Source organism: Stigmatopora argus, chromosome 8 (assembly GCF_051989625.1).
Source record: "Stigmatopora argus isolate UIUO_Sarg chromosome 8, RoL_Sarg_1.0, whole genome shotgun sequence".
NCBI classification, from domain to species: Eukaryota; Metazoa; Chordata; class Actinopteri; order Syngnathiformes; family Syngnathidae; genus Stigmatopora; species Stigmatopora argus.
The window spans coordinates 8,230,188-8,250,337 of record NC_135394.1 but is presented as its reverse complement, the minus strand read 5'-3'; the positions used below and the strand labels follow the sequence as shown (position 1 = coordinate 8,250,337).

Here is a 20,150-nt window from a genome sequence, read left to right as displayed (position 1 = left end):
CTTTTGATCGCCACTCATAACTCCTGCTTCATCTGAGTCAGAAATTTCTCCAATCTCCATTTCTGAGCTAGCATTTTTTCTTTTTCAAAATCCTTGTTATCACTGTCACTGTTATAGGTTCACTAGTAAATAGCCTTAATGCCACTGTCACCTCTAACTGATGCATCACTATACAAAAATAATTAGGTATTTGTTTCCACTTACAGAGATGAAAAAAATGCATGATTGTCAACCTGAGGGCACAGACACTCAGCAACGGAACATTTATGGATTCATTTTCACAAAACATTTTTAAACCAGTTAAGTGAAATTGGATGTTTTTCCATGGCATACCAGACACTTCGCCATGGCACATTTGTGTGCCGCAACACAGTCGTTAAAAACTACTGTTGTGTATGATATGCAAGTATAGACAGTACACTGACTGGAATGGGTCAATGATTTGCATAATGTCACTAATTTAGTCTTTGTGATGCATATGAGTATACTCCCTGTACAAGTTAGATTTTTTTCTTTCTATTCAACGAGTTGCTACAGGAGCATACGATACAACGTTATTTAGTGACAGCCTTCACACATTGGTTAATTCATTCAAAGAACCCAGACAGTGTTCACATTGCACAACCTGGTATTTGCACAGGGGTGCGTAGACCTTTTACCCACTGTTATAGTCTGTCTGTCTTTCAGTCAATGTCTATCTTTAGCGTAGTTTCCCGTTTGGTCAATTCCTGTCTTGCTCTCTCGTTCCTTCTACATTTGCCTTGCAACAAACTCATATCTGGCAGGAGTAGACCCTATAGTGTACGTGGCAGAAAGGGAGCCTTGTCAAAATAGTGGTTGTTTTTACACTGCTTACAATAATATGTGGGAGGAATTTTGTTCCACGTATTAATCAAGAGGAGACCTTGCACTTGTATGATGACTTCTCCAGACTTAGAATGGATGGTGATTTGATTAGGAAATGAAAGCAACTCTTTTTTTTTTAAAAACATGCTGTTAAAAGCCTTAGACACAAATATAATGAACACTATACATAAAACTTACAAGAAATAAGCAAACTCCACACAGTAAGGACAGAGCTGCGAAGCATAGGTGCGAACCAGGTCTGAACGATGTCTCATTTGAACCACGACATCCCGATGTGTGCATGCACAATACACACATAGCAGGACGTGTGATACCTTTATTATTAGGTGTCATAGTTTGTGAGAAATATCCTGCTCTTATAATGAGCGCTTCAGGTTCTCTGCCGACAACAACTTTTTAAAGCTCCCTTGCCTGACATAAACGAGCGGTGACAGCTGTTTGCTAAATTATATCACTGCTTTTCGACACTTCAACTGTGTATAATGGGAATAGGAATAAAGTCAAACACTGCTGGCATCCATACACCCAGGAAAGTAAAAAAATAAAAGTAAAAAAATGAGAGCAAGAGTCCAAAAGTGTGCTGATCATGAAATTACACTGTTGGGCAATATTCAGGAACGTATGGTTAGAACACGTAGAACGTTTCACGCTCTGTGGCATGACAAGCAGAAATTATGACACACCAGCCATCCCGTGATGTGGTCATGAGACATCTTAGATGCCAGTTCGGCATACCCGAATATGTCACACTACATAAGGCACAGGACTCATCCACTTCAAGACATTGGCCGCAAAAGTCCATATCTCTACACATATTGTGTCTGTCTGGCCAAAATTGGTTTGAACTCATGTAGTCTGAGTCAATCATAACGGTGCAGAAATTATTGTGTGATATCGAAAAAGATTTCCAAATTCTTGTTTTCAGATGTTCAAATTGTTTTGATGTCCAAATTCTATTGGAATTTGGTTTTGGACACACATCTATATAAAACAGTATTTACGTAAACTACAATGAAAGCAAAGATTCCTCAGATCACGGATCACAATGTGCCGAATGACAAATAATTATACAATATAGAGAAAGTTACCCCTTTTCAGGTCGGCCTTTGAACCCTGCATGCATAATTGGGTGTTCATAAGTAGAGAAAGCTGTCCTGTGAAAAGTTACTGACATAATACATTTTTGCCTCATACTTATGCTGCTGTTTGACTAAGTGATATTTGGGTTACATTGGTGCCATGCTGATGTTAAAGGGAATCAAAGCCAGAGTAAAAGAAGCTTCTAATCTTTTCATCTGACATTTTTATTGAATGTGTCTTAAAGCAACCAAGGGCTCCTCTAAGATCCTGCCAGAGTCACTTAAGGAAATCAGAGTGGGGGCTTTGGGAGTCAGCAGGGGTTCATTAGGACCAGACTGGCCAGATTTCCTATACCAGGGAATGGAAATGCATGAATACAGAGGGGAAGACATTGGGCAGAAAATAGGCTGAAAGACAGAAAGAAAGAGGTTGGAGAAACTAACCAGGGTGAGAGTAGACCGTGAGCGCAAGGATAAGTGCGGGCAAGTGCTGCCTTGCCAGTCTGTCTTGACAGCTTGACACCTCAAATCTAGATAAGAAATGAAGACAAGTAATGAGACAACTGTCTCTGGAATCATAGCCAGTCTACCTTTTACCTATAGGAACTGTAAGGCCTTGTTGCTTTCCATTCTGCCTGTCACATGAGAAAGTGCTTAAAAAGAAAAAGGAACACGCTTTTCTCCCCTTTTATAAAGTACGTAGGTTTGGAACAAACATGGCTCTGACAAACTGCAATCAATATTTTTCATTGAGTGAAACCAATGCCAATTATTTCTATTCTTTGTATCTTTTTTTTGGTGCGGGTATGCTTATGTAAATCGAAAATTTCAACCTTCATATTCATTTGACTGTGGTCATATCAATAGCGATAGCAAAAAAACGTCATTGTTCATCATCAAAATTTAGTATATGAATATATGAAAATAATGATGATACTGTAAATGGCAACCGGTGCATACAAAGTTTTAATGTACTTTTTGCCCTCTACTTTTCCTGCCTGTCACTACACATTACTGGCAGATCAGGCAAAATTGGATAATTTTACACAGCATGCCGCAACATCACTGGGCTATTCTATCTTGTGGTTGACTTGCTTGATTGACTCTGAGAGAAATCTTTTGGATGGATTAGATGAATAAAATCTATTTTGTTACTGGGCTCATGCAGCAGTATTGATTATGAAGACTGACTGTTGCATTGTATGGCTGCAGGTAGTATTTATAGGTTTTACTTTATTTTGGTATTGTCTACCGTACTCTGTTTTTAACAATAATGTTCAAACAAAAAATAGTTACTATACCTTCCATTGTCCTTTTTTATTTTCATTCGAGTTTCTTCTTTTTTCCAATTCTCTTTGTAATTGGTGAATCTCTGCCTTAGCATAAAAACAATACGTGATAATTTCAATGACCTCGAGGAAAAAAGTAGGCTCAGTGGGAAAAACAGACTCCTTCTTTCTCTTACAGATCAATCGAGCTCCAAGCTATGGGACGGATCAGAAGATTGATTTTGACATAAAGAGAGGCGTTTTGCTCAACGCTTTAAAGCTACTCAACATTAGGTAGTTATCTCTGACACATTTCAACACAGGGGTCCTTTATGCTTTATGTACAAACCAAATTTCAATATTACCTTAGGGGACTGGGAGACTATTTCATTTAGCAAATAGCTTTATTTGATATTTTGCTCTTTACAGCTTTGAAAACAAACATAAAAACATAATAAATATGAATTATACTGGTACTGTGCATATGATGCTGTACTGCAATTTTTGATTATAGATACCAGTACATTAAGGAAGCAAAGAATCCAAATAGGTTTTTTTGTGGGTGAATTCATTCGAAGAAAAAAATCTAGTATGATACTTCTCCGAAGTGTCCAAGCGAATTACACTTGCTGTCAAGGTATTGTAATACACAGAAAGAGCAACAGCTTGAATTTTTGCAATCAAAGAAAATATAACTAATGTGGACCTATTACATTTCAGCTTATTAGACTCAAATATATTTCAGTATATATATTTAATTATTTCATGACAAATTCATTGCAGGGAGAATCAAAAGGTGGTGGTGGGAGGACTCTTTTAAATACATGTGCATGTCCAGGCTGAAGTGACTGTGGTCTTTGTTTAATTCTCCCTCATTCAATGGGCATCCCTTGCCCCAAAGAGAGGCCTTGCGGTCCGCAATTTGGCTCATGACACCAACTGTATTCATGTGCGATCAATTCAGAGCTCACTGGGCATGAACATTGATATACCTCTCTTCCCACCCCAACTGTACTCAATATCCAATTAAAAGGGCTAGCGATTGACTAAAAGGAATTCAAGGAATTCCTCTTTTTCAAGAAAAGCAATAACCTCCTATAATTCTATCTTCTTTTAGCGGTATTGTTTGTACATATTAGATCCGAGTCATTGCTATTTCAATTTTTTTTCTTGCTTGCTTGTGAGCGTAAAAGGTTAAAGTTCCTTAATTTGCTGGTATCTATGACGAAAATTGGTCATTGCCTGACCAAGGAACAAATTTACTCAAATTAGTTGCTGTTATAAAATCTAATTAAAATATAAAAACCATGAAACCCTAGCATGTTTCCTAATTGATTTTTATTTTGTTCAATGGATTGTCTACACTGGTTCTGTCCCCGTTGTTTTTTTAGAACAAAATGTCATTAAGTTTGTGTTTGTTTGTGGTGATAAAGAGCAAGTGACAAAAAACGCAACCTAGCACAGCAAAAGGCCGAGGCACAGAGGCGGCTCTACGGGCATGGATCCGTAAAGAAGCTCGCGGCTACTTCCTCGGACTGGGAAAGACAGCGCCACACCTTGGAGCGAAGGCGAGAAGAACTTGTAAGTTACTAACTAAGTTACTATTATTGCGTCTAACCATTTAGGTACCCACAGACTAATATGATACATCTGCTAAGCAACTGGAGTCGAGCAAGTATAAAAAGATATTCAAAAGTATTTATAATGTTAAGATGTAACAGCAGATTTTTTTTCCACAGTCAATTGCAAAGTTTCATCAGTGACATTAATCAAACACTTTGCAATGCACAACTAGTCATTATACCCTTGAGCTTTCCACAATTAAAAATCACATTTTTTTGTTGCTGCCGAATGCTTATTCTTTCCGAGACAAGGGGACACTATTTAATTATTTTTCAGTTATGGAGATTTTCTCATCTGTAGCTACTTTTACTTTATGCCTTCCATGCTCTTTAATTTGCATTTGAATGAAGTACAGCAGTAAGCCGCGTGTCGTACAAAAGCGTGTCCTATTTTTAAAAAGCAACACGATGTTTAAAGGGCATTTTAAGGTGTTGCGCTAGTGAATGTACATGCCACTTAGTTCTCACTGTGAGTGGTGCCTCTTTGATTCAAAATATGTCAGGATTCTCAACTCTAACGCACATCAGGCTATTCTTAAGCCATAAGCCACATTTCTAGTGCAAAAAAAACCCAACCAAAAAACAACTTTAACAGTCTTATAATGTAAAAAAAAAAAGAAAATGAAGTCGCTGGATTTTAAAACTATTCCTAACATTTGCTAAGTAATGTTGAGTTTTTCTGAAACCTACCCCCCCTTTAGTTATAATTTATTTATGATTTTTATGATGGTAATATTTATGTTCTATGTAAGTATTTTTTCTTCATTTAAATGCATTGTTATAATATATATGACATTTAAAATAAGTTAAAATGTATTTATTTGAAACATATATCTGGCCCTGGTGATGAAAGTTCCCCGCCACACACACGCACATGTGCACACTAAACAATGTTAATAAATTAAGAACCATGATACCTGAATGTAGGTGACTTATTATAAGAAGCACAAATTCAGCTCAGCTAATATTTCTTATTGTTTTTTCCATTCCTAGAAAGAACACCTCGCACAGGTCCGCAAGCAAATCTGTAGAGAAGCGCATGAAAAACAAAATCTGGGCAACTACAGGTAAGGAAACTAAGACTTCCCTTACATGAGCTTCACTCATAATACTTTCTGCTCTACTTAAAATTATGCATTGATTTATTCAACAAATAAGATGCGATATCTGATTTCTTTGTTGCCCACCCTGCCACAGAAAAGGTCATGGGCATTTACACACACCAACTAAACTACATTTGCACAAGTCAACATTACATTATGTAAATTAGAAAGGGAAGTGATTCAATTTAAAGCAAGTTTCTATCCTTTCCAACACAAAAAGGGCTCAGTACATTGGCTTTATCTTCTAGCTGCATGCCTTTCTCTCCCCTGGTTGTATTTTATTCTATGGTAACTATTTGAGACCTTGAAAGAAAGACTGCCACCACCATAGTCAAGATCATATCCGCGTACAGTTTGGTCCTTGTATAGCATTTTTGCCCGTTTCTTTTTTTTCCACCCAGACTGTTCTTTCAGCAACGTTTTCACTTGACTTGAGTGAGAGATTGCATTGATTTCATGAAGAAGGCGTTCGCTGACCCGAAATCTTCAACTTCCAAGCATGATTATAATTGGAGACACAAGTAAACTGGAATCACATAGCTCCTTTGAAAACGTTTGTTCTAGTAAACTTGGTTTCACAGCAATTAATTGTTGCCCAATATTTTAATCCTTTAAATTTAATGCATTCTTCTTCATATTCATCTATTTGATCTAAAGCCCTTTGTAGAGCAAACATTGCCTCAAAGGCCAGGCTGCAGCCAGTTAGACCACACAATAAGGGTATGTTTACACAAGAACAGTCTAGTGCTGTGGTGCTAAAGATTACGTGGGCATGTAGTCGGTCAGATGTTTGGCCCTGAGCCATCTAGTAATTACGCTTTCACACTGCAAAAATTTAGCGTAAATGTACTCAGTGTGTAATCTGGGCCTTTTAGGGAATGTTTTCGTGTATTGTTGGAAATTGGTGGATAAAGAGGTTAGTTCTACCATCTGCCATAGGGGATGAGCATTTATGTAAATGAGTTCATTTGCAAAAATAGATATTGCTATTTGGTAGAGATTATTCATTTCTCAAATCATGCTTGGAAATAATAAAGATCAATAATCTTTATATTTTCAATTTCCCCCCCATATTTGGCCTGTAATCTAACTGGTCAAATTCTTACTAGCCTAAGAATGCACAATAAAAAGGAAAGAAAAATATAGAAGTTACACCTCAGTATAAGTCACACTAACCAAAGAATGCACAATGAAGATGAAAAATATATATAAGTCACACTGCAGTATAAATTTCATTTTGCACAGACAAAATAGGCACCTGTTAATGTAACAATGTAACAGTATTTTGGATAAGTATAGCCTAAAAGCACAACATAAGCTGTTGGGGTTCATAGTGAATATAATAAAAGACATAAGTCGCATCTGATTAAAAGTCGCAGGCCCAGCCAAATTACGAATAAAAATGTGACTAATAGTCCAGAAAATACGGTATAATACGGTATGTTTATACAATTTCTTATCTCAAGATGTCTACTTGTTTACTTTATCGTGCTAATCACATTCTTCAGCCTGCTCAGCTCATGCCCATCTATAGCAGCTGATGAGCCAGCACCGCAATTTTTTCTTATTTTTTTATTAAACCTTGCCAAGCTCCTCCTGTCACCACTTGTCCTTTCTCCTTTGTTGTTTCCTTTTTTCCACAGCTCTCATTAGAACAGTCCTTTCTCTTTCATAGGATGTTCTCTTTCAGATTTTACCTTTCTTTCTTAGATGGATGCCCCTTCTTTTTTGCTTTTTGCTGCACTTCTCCCTCACCATGCGTGCTCTTCTTTCTCTTTGTATATATTTCTGTGGCCAACAGACGTATTTACCCTCCAGAAGACAAGCTGCTGTTGGAGAAGTATGAAAGCCTGCTCTCTTCCGCCTTTCAGACCTTCCTCGCTGGGCGAGCTGCCTCGCTTCAGAAGGAAATGAATAATCCTCTGAAACAAATGAAGGCATGTATCTTGAACACTGTCTTACTGTCAAATGTGTGCATATGCTTGTACACCTACACACACACACCTATCTACACAGCAATTTTCTTAGATTCCCCATGCAAATATGACCAATGACAACATTTTGTATTTCTATTAGCGTGCTGGAAAAATTTACTTCCCAGTATTGCTGAATTGTGAACAAGTGCTTTGTTTTTGCTGTAAAAAAAATCTGAGCCTTTTTCAAACTGTTGATAATATATAATATGCCCATATGCAAGCTTTTCAAATCAGGGAGACACAATTCACAATTCTATTTTTCTTGTTTCCTTATCTTCTCAGTTTTGTCTTTGTGTGTTGATGCCAAGGCTTCAAGTTGATAACCAATGGTTAATAGTGAAAGTGGGTGGTAAAATGGTATTTTTTGACAATTGGAATGACAACACACAAAGTAATCTGAAAGGACTTGACAAAGCTGTCATGTGCAACTATTGCAGGCTTTCTTGAAATATCCACCTCTTGCTTGTCGCATTTTGTGGTTTCAAACTTTATTGCGTTTGAAGACAGACGAGCTCCCATTCTTTTGATTTTTTTTTATATACAAATCAGTCAAAAGTAAGCAGAGGACAAACACATTTAGTTAGCAGACAAAGATGTGATCTTGTTCAAAGTGTGAAAAAGATGAAGCTGAGAAGAACAAATGATGCTCTGCAGTCAGCTAATGGTGTCACAATCTGAAAACAGCGCTGTCTTTTAGTAAGGGACGGTCTGTATGAGATGTATTAAATTTTAGCATATTAAAGCCAAGACTGGTCATACCTGATAATGGGGCAAATGATAATTTGCAATTTTCTGTTGTCGATTATTTTATATCATTCTTTTGTTTGAGTTTGATTTATTTGATAAAGGGGCAATACATTTTTATGAACATATACGTTCATGTTGATATAGATGTTCATGTTAATATAGATGTTCATGTTAATGAACATCTATATGTAAATATATTTAAGATTATAGCCAAAGGCTAATTTCCATCTTTAGTCCCTTGTGCTGGTTGAAGATAAAATCGAGCATAGATGTTTTGCGATGGTCCTTGACAAAGATAAATGTAAATGCCCGGAAAAGGGACTTTTTAGTCGCACTTAAACTCTGCCGGTGGCCGCTACCCCATTTTGAGGACTCTGTTTTGATGTTTGTGATCTGCCTTTGCTATATTTAGCCTCAATGTGCAGTGCCAGTAAGTATCAAATGTCCAGCCAGGACCTTTTCCCCCCTGCCAGGCAGTGCATATGTTATGCATGTCTTTAGATTTTCACGATATGTTAACACAGTTTTCTTCTGTTTGAAATAAGATTTTTTTTTATCAGATATCTGATGTTTATTTTTCTGTGTGTTGGAGTTTAGGAGGAGGACATCTTGGATCTGCTTGAGCAATGTGAACTGGACGATGAAAAGTTGATGGGCAAATCCTCGAGGCAGCGTGGCCCTAAGGTGCTTTAGCCAGATAGAGAGCAGGAAACTGGGAAAGAATGGGGAGAATAGAGGCCAGTTGCCCCTGGGGACCCCTCGTAAAAGTACAACGATGGAGAATTTGGGAGGGTGCTTGGTAGACAGGTGCATGGATCTAATGTCCACAGAGTGCACATGGGATGTGATTCAGAAGAGTGTGTTAGGCTCAAGGGAAAAGTATCAGAGAGGCCCAAAGAAAGGACCCGAGTGCCTCAAGGGGACAGCTGTCAGACTGCCTCCTTTTCTCACCGCACTATCTTCCTATCGCTCTTTTTCACTGCCACCAGCACCTACACTTCCTCAAGATTTCCCGAGACACCACATTACTCCCTCCATCACCTTGCTTCGCTCGCCTCTCTTCATCATACGCCCCCACCCAATTCCGTTTCTTCTTGTACATCTCCATCCATCCCTCACTTGAAGGTTAAATTGGCTGGAACACTCACTCGACAGGGCTGTTCAGTGATGCATTAGCTAGAATAAGGACTTGTTTAGACACAATATCTGTTGTCCAAGTTCATTTGGATGGTGTCACTTTTGCTGGTCCCGAATCTGTTTAGAGAAACATTCAGAGCTAGGGAAAGAAAAAGCTGAATTTACTCAATGGGGGTGTCGGGCTCACACACCATCTGGTAAAAAGTTGACCAAATGCTAGAATAGAGAGTGACGAATTAGCTAAACAAATTATTTCAAATAATTATTAGATTCAGGATTAGTGGCAAGAAAGAAGACCAATATACAGAAAGCATACTGTACGAAATTTCACTCAGTTGTCCACTTGATTTCTTCTATATTATATGTAGCTACCCCACCATTCCCTAATTCTTCATAGTTCATGTCTTCTATTTATTTAAAGAACTATACAACGTAACAACTTATATGGCCACTTTGCCTCCTTGCATAGTCCTTGATTGAGTTTTTTTCCCCTGTGACCTTCACCTACCATCGCTTTGCCGTGTAGGTGGCCAAGAGGCACTTGGCATGCTGCTAAAAGTCAACTTCCTTGCATGGTACTCCAGGAACTTTTTTCTCCTTTGCAATGTGAAGATGAGGCTCAACCTTGATTCACGGTGGAGTGTGTTGGTGTCAAGTGAATGATTGTTTTATTGACTTTAAAGAAAGAATATCTAAGCATTTTGGGACCACAAAGTTCTCGCAAATGCTCCTCTCCTGATTGAAATACCCCTCTCTGCAAAGCGGGAGTGTTAAATAATTGAATATTTATATTTTTATATTACTATGAAATACTGAGGCTTGGTGTGATTGAAGAACAATTGTAGTCAGCGTCCCAATAATGTGTCCAAGTCACATTGCCACTGCCCACAAGCTTCCTATCCACTCCACCGACGGCTATTTAGAGCAGTGTTTGTCAGCTGAATGTTAATGAGAATTAGGATAAAGCAAAAAAATGCTAAAATGGCTCAAAAAATTACATGTGCATTTTCTCTGACAATCCTGATAAAATGGCATCCATGGATTTGAAAATAATAATTATGTGAAAGAAGAAACACATTAGTGTCACATTAAAATAGATTATTATTCTTTCTCTGAGGTAGTTGATGATGCTAAATAGCGTCAGGTGTTTTAAATGCAGTCCGGTTACACTTAATTCAACTCTCGGTGGGCCCTCCTCTTAATTTCTCCCTCTATTAACCTGATGGTCTTATCTTCCTCTTTATTGTCTCCTTACAAGCTTAATCTCTTACCGTCTCCATCCTCCTCCATCAATCACCCACACAACGAGCCTACAGTGACTGCATAAGCCCGCCTGATCACTTCCTACACATTAGTTTGGTTGGTTTGGCAGTGCTGACATATTGATTGTAGCATAACAGATGTATGTGCACTTTTATAATCAGGTTTTAAGGATGGTGCTTTTTTGAAAATGAAAATAATGTCAATGTATTTAACCAGTTTATGTACATAACTGTGTTACATATAAATATTCATAGAGAATATATATATATAGGTTTTTTTGTGCAACTAACATCTCTATATTGTTTTGATCCCTGCCAGCCGTTGACCACCATGCCAGAGTGCAGCCAGACATCACGACGTCAACGGCCGGAATACCTAACTAACTTCACCAGCGGCAGCAGTGCTGAAAACTCTTGCCTATCCTCAGATGAAGAAGAGGAAGAGAGGAGGAAAGCAGAAGGGGGAAGTAGAGGTGGAGAAAAGAGGGAGAAGAAAGTTTCTTATGACCTAGGGAGCAAAGACAAAAACTTGGCGGAGCGCTCAGGTGTGTAGAACTGTTGTATGTTTTAAAAAAAATGATATTTATATAACACAACTTTTGTCGAAAAGCACATTTAATTCTCACTCATTTAGATCCAATACACAACTTGTATTTTATGAGTGGCGGACGAGTGGCTAGCTTGTCTGCCTCACAGTTTTGGGGTTGAGGGTTCGATGCCAGGTTGGTCCTCACTGTGTGGAGCTTGCATGTTCTTGCTTGGGTTTTCTCCAGGTACTTCACTTTCCTCCCATATCCCCAAAACATGCAGAGTAGGCTGTTTGAACACTCTAAACTGCCCCTAGGTATGAATGTGAGCATGAATGGTTGTCCGTCTCCTTGTACCCTGCGATTGGCTGGCTACTGATTCTGGGTGTCTGCCACCTCTTACCAGTAGTTAGCTGGGATATAATTAATGTATTTTCTGATGGAGGCAGGAAGTAGTGTAAAACTAAATTAAAACGCTGCTTAATACTCCAACACCTATTACCTCGTCGTAACAGGCTTGCGTGCCTACATGACTCTGGACAAAAAAGTAGCAGCTGGCCATCCATGTTGGGGGTTGGGCTAACAACTCCTCCCCGTAAAAAACACTTTGTTACAGAAACCATGACGAATGCTTTAACGACCACCATGGGCCAGACAGTAGACCCCAGCCATGGCATTGACAGAGTGACCACTACTGATGAAAGCCTTCAACAGTCAGGAGTGCTAAGGAAAGCCTACTCGGGGCCCAAAGGAAAGATCTGACTGAGAGAATGGAATGTATGCATCATGTACGACATATCTCACCCTGCCCTAGAAATTAGCGACATGCTAAATATTTAGAGACAAAATTAAAATTAAAGTTGCAGAGTGGCACACCCTTGATCCCAGGGCTCGACTGACCTCAGTGCTGTTTAGGTTAGGTTAGAACTTTATTTCATCCTGTATTCGGGAAATTTCTTGGTTGCAGTAGCAAGACAGACACAAGACACACAAGACATTGTAGACTTAGGTAAAAAAAATGTTGCATGTTCTCTCTGGATTTGCATGGGTTTTCTCAGTGTACTCCGGTTTCCTCCCACATCCCCAAAACATGCATGCAGGCTGGTTGAACACTGTAAATTGCCCCTTTTATCCTAAATGTTTCCCATAATCTGGCCCTACCTACAAGTTATTTGTCCAACTAGAAATGCTCTTGCATATTATAAATGTTGATTTTAATGTGGTTTGCTTTTTACATCTCACAGTCAAAAGAGCTGAGATCAGATATCAGATCAGACATAATTGCGGAATTTACCCCCAGTGTTTTTGAACTGGTTTTCTCTGATTACTCAGAAAATTTTAAAGTTGTCTCTGAAATGGATCTCTGGCAAGATAAATGTTTCCGGTTTTGCATGCAGATGAAAAATACTGGCAGATATTTATATATTTTGAAAAGAGTGAAAGAAGCGAAGAAAATAAAGTTAAAGAGAAAAAGGTAGCTGAAACGCTACCTGTTTTATTATGAGAAACAAACATTATATACATGTGAAATGTTTTGTGAAATTTCCATGAATTTCTACTACAGACTGCACTTTTCATTACAGTCCTCGTTTCAACCTTGTAAGAGAGAAGAAAAACACTCAAGTTACTGAGTGTTAGGGGAAATGGATTCTTGCACGAGTTTATTATGTTTGTAACAAAATAGGAGACAAAGCTGTAAAATATTTGGAGTGTGAATGACCATGTAAATGGTTGTTTTACAGAGAAAGGCTTCAACTTGCTAAGACCCACTTCACAACCAGCCATCAAAGGGTTGAATGAGTAAGCCCCGTAATGCCCTCATTTGGCATCTAAAGCACAAATACTTGACCAGTCTCACTTGGATTTACATACACTCATGTGCTGCACACACAGTAAATCTACATAGAGTAAAAATGTATAAAAATACATTGACTGTGGTTTTCTCCCATAACCCAAAATCATGCAGGGTCGTGTGGTTGAACACTATTAATTGTCCCTACATATGAGTGTGAGTCCAAAGTTGGCTGGGGAAGCTCCCAGTACCCCAGCAAACCTTGTGAGGATATGCGGAATGGAAAATAAATGAATGAACGAACATGTTATTTGTAAACCATCTTGCTACAACAACCGAAAGGCACTGTTTTTACGTACACAGGTCGGATGCATTGGAAACCAGTAGTCAAGCCAATCAAAACCAGTCCAGCTACTTCGGCTTCTCTGAATCTCTCCAGCCCAATCAGGCGCTCCATCTCCTGCCCTCGCTCCATTGCTTCACTCTCATCACCCGGTGAAGTGCGAGGTCTGTCCACAAGGCCCTCCTTCAACGTTCCCGTCATCACGGCCCTTGTCCGGCCGAGCTCTGCAACACTACGCTCTCATTCTCTAAGCCGCAGTGGCTCTGCCCATCGGGTTCCTCATAGCAACAGCCTGGGCACCATCCACTCCACCATTGTAAGATCACACGTGCACAGTCGCACTTTGCTTCCTCTCTGCGAACTTTTATTTTTGTCATTCTGCATCTTCCAACTCTTCCCTGTTAAAATAATGGCAATCTGTTGTTTTGCGCCAGGCTCTTCCATTCTCCTACTTATAACCTTTGTACATATTAGAATATTGTTTTCCAAGTTAATTATATCTCATCTTGTAACTTGTAATGTTTACACTTGTGAAAGATATACAACTATGTTGTGAACATTTAAAGCGTTAAATTGGGATTAACGTTAACACGTTAAAATATTACAAATGAAATCACTACAAAGATAACTTCTACATGCATGGATTGTCACGTAAAATGCTATTACATACCATCATATAAGCTGTCACATTATATAAGAAACCCCTCTTGGCAACTAAAATCTTCATGAACATGTGTTTAGGTTGATCCACTTATCAACCTAAGAAGTAAAGAGCAAGAGGAAGAGCTTGTGCGTCAGACTCTGACTGCGCTCATGGCGATAAGGATCAGATTTCCTGGTAAAACGGAGGAGGAGGCCGAGATAGTCCTCGATGAGGTGAGTGGACGACCTCAGCATGTGTTTTTATAGTACAACTGTCATGAGCACTCATGTCAAAAGGAAGATGCACAAGATATGTAGTAAATGTCCATCTATTCATGGTACGATCATCAGAATTAAATATATTGTTCCTATTTTTCTTTAACTTTCTTTGAGAAGGCCCTAAGATGCTACCAGCTAATATTATATTAGTAATTTTCCGAGAAATTATTTTGAAAAAATATACCATGACTGCTCTAACTATGCATTTCAGGCAGGAGAAATGTTTGTCCCAAGTTGTTAAGTGGAAGAGTAGTAGCTGGCACCCTGTGATTGGCTGGCCACCAATTCAGGGTGTCGCCTGCCTGGTGCCCGTAATTAGCTGGGATAGGCTCCAGCTCCCCCTGTGACTCTTGTGAGGATAAGTGGTACTAAAAATGAATGAATGAATGAATTGGTTTGCAACCAATTAAGGTTGTATCAGGCTCCAGCATTTGGTGAACCTCGTGAGGATAAGCTGTATGGAAAATGAATGTTTTAAGAGGATTGTTTAGACTGGTATAATTGTTTTGGGATCACTGGTTTTATTTGAAGTATGTTGGAATAACCAATGAAGAATTTGTGATGCACTTTTCCTCCCAGAGACCCTTCTGTGGCTAGGTCCGGTCAATAATGTAGCCTAATTAGAGCTTAGCCCATTTTTTGTACAATAGCACATCATTTCTTGGCCAGGCTTCCATTGCCTTTCACAGGACATCATACTGCTTTCACAAACTTTCTAAGAGAAAAAAAAGAAACTTTTTCTCATTTCTACACTTTTCTTGTGATCATAATTTTATTCAGATGTTGGAGGCCATAAATAATAAAGGCATAGAAGCATTGGCAGTCTAGACACAATAATGCGTTAACACAATCTTTTTGTTACATATTCAAGGCAAAATTTCACCTTGAATTTCTATGAGGAGCAACAACACCTCAGTCAAATGAATGTGCCTGGGAGTTCGATGAAAGCACCCATCTGTCTAATTTTCTGACTCGGGCCGTTATAAAAGCCATGGCTGTCCTCAGAACCAGCTGTCTGCTCAGCACCAGAGTCCCCACGGTGCTCAAAAGACAGACGGACTCTGGACCCTCTTTAACTCTGACTTACAAAGTAGCAGCAAAACACTGTGGTCAACTAGTCAAATTGAAATGGGAAGTACTAATAAAAAAAATAAAAAGACCTAAATTCTATCTGTCTTGCTCATTAGCGTCAAACTACAGGGTCTGCTTTGTTTCCTTAAGAATAGCTGCACGTCCAATGTTCTTCAAATGAATAAAACGAAACAATTTGTGTTTGTGTGTGCACGTAAACACACATTTGTGCTATAAGGATGTCAGTCAATTAACATCACACCTATAATGCTAACAATCCTTAATGAGGGCAGCAGAAAAAGGGAGATGAGCACCCACGCCGAAGGCTCTAGACTTCATTTGATTTTTGCTGTGGTTTCAAGTGGAGAGCATAGTGCATCGATATTTGCATGCTGAACTAATTGGCCTCCATGCCCTCAAATTACATTTTGTTTGTATTTGCAACCCCTGAAAGGTGAAATATATGAAGCGATTTTTATGTGCTTTAATTGAGGGTAATCTTTGTACAAAAACAATATATTATAAAGTTGTGACAAATGAGCACACATTTTTCCCTGAGAAGAAACACGGAGCAAGCAAGCTGAATATGTTAAATGTTTAATCATCTTTCTAGGAATTGTTATATAATGCATGTAAAAATGAAAATGGAATGGATTTTTTTCCATCATTGGATATAGTTTTTTTTTATTACATAATGGCCACATTAGCTTTAGCCAATCAATGAGAATATACGGAATTGCAGATTTTAATGTTTTGTTTGTTTGTACATTTTTTAATTGGTGACTACTTTTTCTACACGGCTTTAATAAGAATTGTATTTTTCTAGGTGCTTTAATTCTCCCCCCTTTCCTTATTTAAGATCTCAATTGAATTGAGTCCTAAATATGTTGTGCATACTTGAAACTCATGTAAGGAAATCCTCTTTGTTCTAACACTTAAAAACGTATGGATATTTTTATGGTTATTTTTTTTCCACAGATCCTTGATAACTGGAAATACCATAAACCAAAGGTAGCCTCCTATTGGCTTGTAAAGTTAGACTCGACTAAACAACGTAAGGTAAGCAGCTACAATATAATCTTGCATATTGTTACATTTTGTACATTTTCCTATGTAAAGAATACAATGAACATCCCACAGCTGTGTTCTAAAATCAGGCTAACATTACTAATTATATTGATCAAATGTAATATTACAAAAGGCATTTGAAGAACATGAAAACTCCACTCAAATTCAGAGTTTAGGCAGAAAACCCCGATCGACAATTCTGCTTTTGCCTACATCATCATTATTAATGCAGTGCTAAAAAACAAAAGCTAATGCATGATGCGTCAAATGTGTCTAAATTGTTAGAGGTAGAGCATGAGGCACATGTGAATTATACAATTTAATAATTATTTAAAAATTTAGAGTAAAGTGATAATTATCAGACTATAGTACCCCCAAATCCAAAAAGTGAGATGTATGTGCTTCCAGTGAAATTTAAGTGTCAAAGGTCCCAAACTTTTGTATCCCCTAAACGTACTTGTGATTAATAGTTTTCATTTTATTTAATATTTGTAGGATCAAACATTCATTTCCAATCATTTGAGGATTTGAACACATAAAATCAAGCTCATTACCTCATCGTTACGGCTATCAAAAGTGAAAGAGGATGTAAACAAACAACAAGACGGGGCAACATTTGAAATGACATCCAGTAAGCGTGCCCCTAATGATGCCATCTCTTAGCCGGCGCGTTCTCCCTCCATTGGGCTCGGCTTTGCGGTGACGCTGATGTTTGATTTGGAGTGGAGCAGCCTAATAAGAAACAGGCAGAGGTCAGGAATGAAGCGCCCACAGCTCCTGCCATCTGATTACCATACCAAAACATGTCTGTGTTAGTGTGTGTACTCATCTATCAGTTTGTCTGACAGCATCTATGCAAGTCTGGCTCGCCTGTTGGTGAAGGCAAATCTTGTCTCATCGTGTCGCAAATACTACACATGCACGCGCGTACAATCTGTCAGGCATGTCAGTAATGAGGAGCAAGGAATCAAAAGTCCAAAAAGCCACAGCACAGCTCTGTGATTGGAGAGTATAAAAAAGTAAGACAGTGGGTGGAAAAGAAAAGGTGTTGGTTGAAGAGAAGATGGAAGGCTGGCCCAAATGCCCGCACATTTTGACATATTCTGTCAAAACACTGACTTGGTTGGAGCAATTAGTTCTAGAGCCAATGTTCACCACTGGCGCTTTTTACCTCCACATATTCGTTGGCATATGTTGTGTGAGCAAGAGTGAACATTTACTTCAAGATGGTTAATTAAAGATGCAACATAAAGAAAGCCCTATAGTGCAACCCATGTGTTGAACAGCTGTACATATTGAACAAGTGGCGGCATCAGCTAGTCAATCACTCTTAAGTAGATAGATATGCACAGAAAAGTACACATTTCTCCTCTGTCCATCTCATTTTTTCCTGTTGCTTTTATACTCTGACAGGTTTTGGACATTGTGAGGAACAACGTGCGCTTAGCCTTACAGCGAATTTGGAAAGAGCCAGATTTGGAAAACCTCCACCTGTACCGCATGTTTAACCGTGTCTTTAATAGACTACTCTGGAGTCATGGCCAGGGTCTCTGGAACTGCTTCTCTAATTCTGGGTAAGTACTGTACTAGGAGATGTCAATACAGCAATATATTTGAGCTATGAGCTGTTGCTTGGATGATTTTATGCTTTGTGTTGTGAGGACAAATGTTCCATACTTTGAACAAGTGAGCTTTTTTTCAAAATGTTCTGCCCTTCCTTCGCATGTCTTGAAAGGTTTCGCTGATAATGAACAATTACAAACGTCTGACAGTTCTGAGGTTGACGGTTCGATCCCAGCTTTCTCACTCTGGAGTTTGCATGTTCTCCTCTGGCTTGCGTGGGTTTGCTCCGGGTGCACCGGTTTTCTTCCCACATCCCAGAAACATGCAGAGTATAACACTTTATTGCCTTTGAAATGTAATTGGAAAAAACAGAAGTTGTAATCTGACTGCACAAAAACAAAGAGTGGAAACTGGAATGTATGACAAGTGATCAGAATGGAGTGCTGGAAGAAAATTGATACAATTTCATCTCAATTGTTAAAGATCCTCAATGATACCTTACTGTTTAGGTAAGCAGTTTTAAGAGTATTCCTAAACAAGTGCAACAGCAAGCCAATTATTTCTCCATCAAACTGTCAGGAAGACTTTCATCTATGGCAATACCTCTGTCGCATTAATCATCAATGCTCGAGTCTTTCTGACTGCAGCAGTAATTCAGTTTATCTATAGTTTGTTCATGGAAACAACACAAACTGGCAGAAGGGGATTGACAAACTTAATCACATCCTCCTGCAGGTTCCTACAAACTTTTTGGCAATGAAACAAACATGCAACTCTGTGGAGACAGAGTGCAAATTAATGTCACCAATCTTGGTTGCTGTTCAGGACACTTTCACAGGTAAAAGAGGAAGAAAAAAATCACTATTTGGCGCTGAAAGAAAATAATTGATGGATCTTTACTGCCTCTGCTTTAGCTTGTTATCAGAGACTTTGATGATCTATTGAAACATTTTCCTTGAATCTACTTTTTACCACAGTTTGCAACATGAGTCACTGCAAGAACAACAAACAGTTTCATGTACCTTGTTTGTGAAATGGGAAAGCAAGATCCAAATATACATAGCAGAGAGTTGTAGTTTGCGCATGACAAAAATCTGAAAACGATTTACTCTTTGAATGTTGCAAGGCTTTGCATTCAGATGACAATGTTGTCATAACAATGGAAACTTAATGGAACTGCAAATTTTCCCCCCTCCATAGTCTGTGTAGGATGCTTGTCACTTTCTCTGGTTCAGGAGTGATTTGGAATGCAGCAATTAGAAAAAAAAAACTCTTATATCTATCCACAAAAGACTTGGTGCATCAACTCTAGGCTCATTCCACTCATTTTAAAGTTCCTTGAAATTCTTAAATGAATCACAGATGCGATTATTGTTGCTTCTAACCTTTTCTCCAACACTTCTTCCTTCCCTGCAATATGAATTGGCTTTGATACAGAACTCTGACAAAAGCCAATCTCTCGTGTGATAACCTTTGTTGGCTAACCCTCCTTGTGGAGGATTTTAATAACTGTCTTCTGGACATCAGGCAAGCCTTCTACATGATTTTGGAAAAAAACTGGACCATATTGGAGACCATTTTGAAAGGCCAGGGAGCCTTTGTTAGTATTTCGTGTAATTCCGTGATTAAAGTGCGACATCAGTAGCTCATATTATTGAACTTGTATATGTTCACAAGTCACGAGAATCTGGGTTTAGCTGTTTTGCTACAGACTTTAAAAAAAAAGACTGTTTAACGACTCTGTAGTGTAATAATAAAAATGTTAATAGCATGTTACATGATTCAAATTCTGAACTTGTTTTCA

The 20,150-nt window shown here is 38.5% G+C and overlaps 1 protein-coding gene across 4 annotated transcripts in view; it reads left to right on the top strand.

Annotated features, from left to right (window-relative positions):
- The window catches only part of ttll7 (tubulin tyrosine ligase-like family, member 7), a 50,780-nt gene that overhangs the window by 22,879 nt on the left and 7,751 nt on the right, over positions 1–20,150 (top strand). For all 4 annotated transcript variants that reach the window (XR_013301219.1, XM_077606533.1, XM_077606531.1 and 1 more), the window contains 10 exons: positions 3,414–3,508; positions 4,648–4,795; positions 5,830–5,903; positions 7,741–7,876; positions 9,260–9,346; positions 11,381–11,606; positions 13,744–14,039; positions 14,465–14,599; positions 16,694–16,774; positions 18,197–18,357. Coding sequence is in view for 3 of the 4 variants with exons in the window: in XM_077606533.1 (XP_077462659.1) it covers positions 3,414–3,508; positions 4,648–4,795; positions 5,830–5,903; positions 7,741–7,876; positions 9,260–9,346; positions 11,381–11,606; positions 13,744–14,039; positions 14,465–14,599; positions 16,694–16,774; positions 18,197–18,357 (1,439 nt within the window). In the remaining variant the exon portion in view is untranslated. The remainder of the gene's footprint in view (positions 1–3,413; positions 3,509–4,647; positions 4,796–5,829; positions 5,904–7,740; positions 7,877–9,259; positions 9,347–11,380; positions 11,607–13,743; positions 14,040–14,464; positions 14,600–16,693; positions 16,775–18,196; positions 18,358–20,150) is intronic.